Consider the following 3126-nt stretch of genomic DNA (forward strand, 5'->3'; position numbering starts at 1 on the left):
GCCTTTAAAAGGTTAGGTCTAGTGGGAAATCTTAGTTCACTGAGGTTTTACCATAAAGAGGACTACCAGACACCCATCTTTCCTTCTTTGTCATGGGTTTCTGGCTGCAGTGAGTGTTTTGCTACATGCCTCCATTGGGATGTGCTGCTTTACCATAGGCCTCAGCAACAGTCAGGTTCCGTAAACCAAAACCTCTCAGTGTATGAGCAGAAGTAAATCCTTCCTCTTTCAAAGCTGATTGATTGCACGTATTTGCCTCAGAAATAGAAATCTAACCAACACATTTAGTTAGTTAGATGTTTAAAAAGTACTTTAACTTCTTGAGAATTGGTTTTCCTGGTTTCCAGCTTGGAAAGGCCTCCTAGGGCAGTTTTGCTAGGTATCCACAAAAGAACAAATATCTGCTTAACCCAAAGTCCTCACATTTGTATTGCTATGTGTACATTGTATACTGTCCTTTTTAGCCCATCATTTCATCTCTCTAGATACAATATAAAGTTTGCAGCTGCAGCAAGACTGTTAATTTAGAAAGCCAGCTAAGCAAAACACTAATCAGTGGGATCATCCCTTTCTATTAAAGAAAGAAAGGCTGGTCAGAAGCATCAGCACTTGCCCATCATGCCATTTTGTCCCTTTACAATATTGAAATGAGAGATCAAAAATTCTACTGATACCTGTTGCAGGAGAGCATCTTTTTTAATGCATCCCTGAGCTCTGGGCTCCGGAAGGCATAAATAAAGGGATCAATGACTGCATTGCACATGATCAACATGCCATTGACCTGGAAGAGAGACATATAGCAAACACAGTAAGGGTTATTTGGGCAGAAGGTCATTAAGAGGACATGGAGGACAAAGGGAGCCCAACAGAAGATGAAGACTCCTAGAAGGATGGTCAGTGTGATGGCACCTTTCATGTTGGTTCTAGGAAGAGTAGAGATCTTCCTAGCATGGGAGCGGGCAAGTAAGAACATATGAATGTAGAGACACAGGATGAAAACCAGCATCAAAGGGAAGAGGGATGTGAAGGTGATCACTGTGGGGATGTGGTGGGAGAAGATCACCATGGCAATGCCGCTCCCCGTGCAGAATATCCAGATAACTGTTAGGATGATGATGGTGCGGCGCATGGTCACAATGCTGTGGTATTGCAGGGCATGGAAGATGGTGATGTAGCGGTCGGCAGCAATCACAGACAGGCTGAAGATAGAGCCCAGCAAAGAGAGGACGAACATGCAGTCGATGATGTCATCTGCTGTACTTTCAAAATTGCTACGAGGCTTGAGATAACCCCGGTTTCTAAACATGATAAGGATATTTTCCAAGATCTTATACAGACTGCCCAGCATGTCAGAAATAGCCAAACTGCAGATGAAAAAGTACATGGGGGACTGGAGATTCTTATTCTTGACCACAGCCAGGAGGACAATCAGGTTCTCCAGAACTCCAATGATGGAGATGGTGAAAAATACCTCTTCTGGCAAAACCACATCAGGGCAATCTGAATTGTTTCTTGCTGTGTCATTGGTATGTTCATACGGATTGATAATGTGCTTCATTTTTCCTGCTTGGGGTTCAGACAGGGATGGTGCTTGGATCTGACCAGACAGAAATCTTGATTGGTTCTTCAGAATATTTTCTTTGGGTAGGAAGATCTGAGATTAAAGAGAAGACATAAAAAACACACATTTGAGAAAGACTACAGAATAAAAACAAGCTCATTTGCTTTAGGAAAAGTATATTCCTTCCATAAACTATTATACTGTGGTAATTTAAATACAACATTTTATTAGGCCCTTGTATCAACCAATTTACAAGTAACATCTGTAGTGGAATTTTGAATCCTAAGATTATGAAAAAGCATCTCTTGCTCTTTCTCCATTCCTTTTTACCCTATGAATGTAGTTGTGTATGATAGATTTGAGTGAATGCCAGTAAGCCCTTGGATGAGAAAAGAATGAGAGGAAGGAGAGGTGTATGGAGAAAATGGAAAACACACAATCTTTTCCAACTTGAAGGTCGTGATGGGGTCTGTGAATTGATGTGACTTGTAGAGATCCTTTCTTTTTCATCCCTTTATCTTTCTGGGCCACAGCCTGTCTGTACAGTCTGTGTGATAATAACAAAGGTGTTAATGAGCCATTCCAAAAGATGACCATAGAGTATATGTTATTACTTCTATTTCAGAAGCTCTTAGGACCTGGGTTTTGCTGTGGATATCGCTCTGTGTAAATAAAGTTCTGATTGGCCAGTGGCCAGGCAGGAAGTATAGGCGGGACAAGAGAGAAGAGAATTCTGGGAAGTAGAAGGCTGGGGAGACACCGCCAGCCGCCGCCATGAGAAGCAACATGTAAAGACACTGGTAAGCCACAAGCCATGTGGCAAAGTATAGACTAACAGAAATGGGTTAATTTAAGATAGAAAAGGTAGATAACAAGCAGCCTGCCACGGCCATACAGTTTATAAGCAATATAAGTTTCTGTGTGCTTTCTTGGTTGGGTCTGAGCGACTGTGGGACTGGCGGGTAAGAGAGATTTGTTCTGACTCTGGGACAGGTAGGAAAACTCTAGCTACAGGGTTTAGTGGTATGCCCCTGTAGTCCCAACTACTCAAGCGAGAGTGGGAAGATCACTTGAACTCAGGATTTCTACACCAGCCTGAGTAGCAGAAAGAGAATGTCTCAAAGCAAAAGCAAGACCCAAAGACCTTGGGCTTACACATAGACACTTTGCTCAGCCTGGAAGGAGGGGACTGGACTTGCCTGTACTGAATCCACCAGGTTGAATTGAATCCCCAGGGGAGTCTTGGCCTTGGAGGAGATGGGAATGGAGGGGAGGGGATGGGGGGAAGGTGGGGGCAGGGATGGGAGGGGGAGGACGGGAACCCATGGCTGATGTGTAAAATTAAAACACAAATATAATAAATAAAAAAAGGAGGAATAAAAAGAAACAGAAAACAAGCAAGGACCTCTTGGGGTGATTGGTATCTCTGGAGACATCTAATAATTTTCATAATGCCTCTAGCTGCAACCTCCCCCCCCCCCAAAAAAAAAAACCAAAAAAAAAACTAGATTCTGTGCTTTTCAGGCTCCCTTGGATCTTTCCAAAGACAGGTCAGTCAAGGTATG

The 3126-nt window shown here is 42.9% G+C and overlaps 1 protein-coding gene across 1 annotated transcript; it reads right to left on the reverse strand.

Annotated features, from left to right (window-relative positions):
• Positions 1 to 664: 664 nt before the first annotated feature.
• On the reverse strand, positions 665 to 1558 carry Mc2r (melanocortin 2 receptor). Its single transcript, XM_036204376.1, has one exon. The coding sequence runs from the start codon at positions 1556 to 1558 to the stop codon at positions 665 to 667; it is 894 nt and encodes a 297-aa protein (XP_036060269.1).
• Positions 1559 to 3126: the final 1568 nt, after the last annotated feature.

Source organism: Onychomys torridus, chromosome 13 (assembly GCF_903995425.1).
Source record: "Onychomys torridus chromosome 13, mOncTor1.1, whole genome shotgun sequence".
NCBI classification, from domain to species: domain Eukaryota; kingdom Metazoa; phylum Chordata; class Mammalia; order Rodentia; family Cricetidae; genus Onychomys; species Onychomys torridus.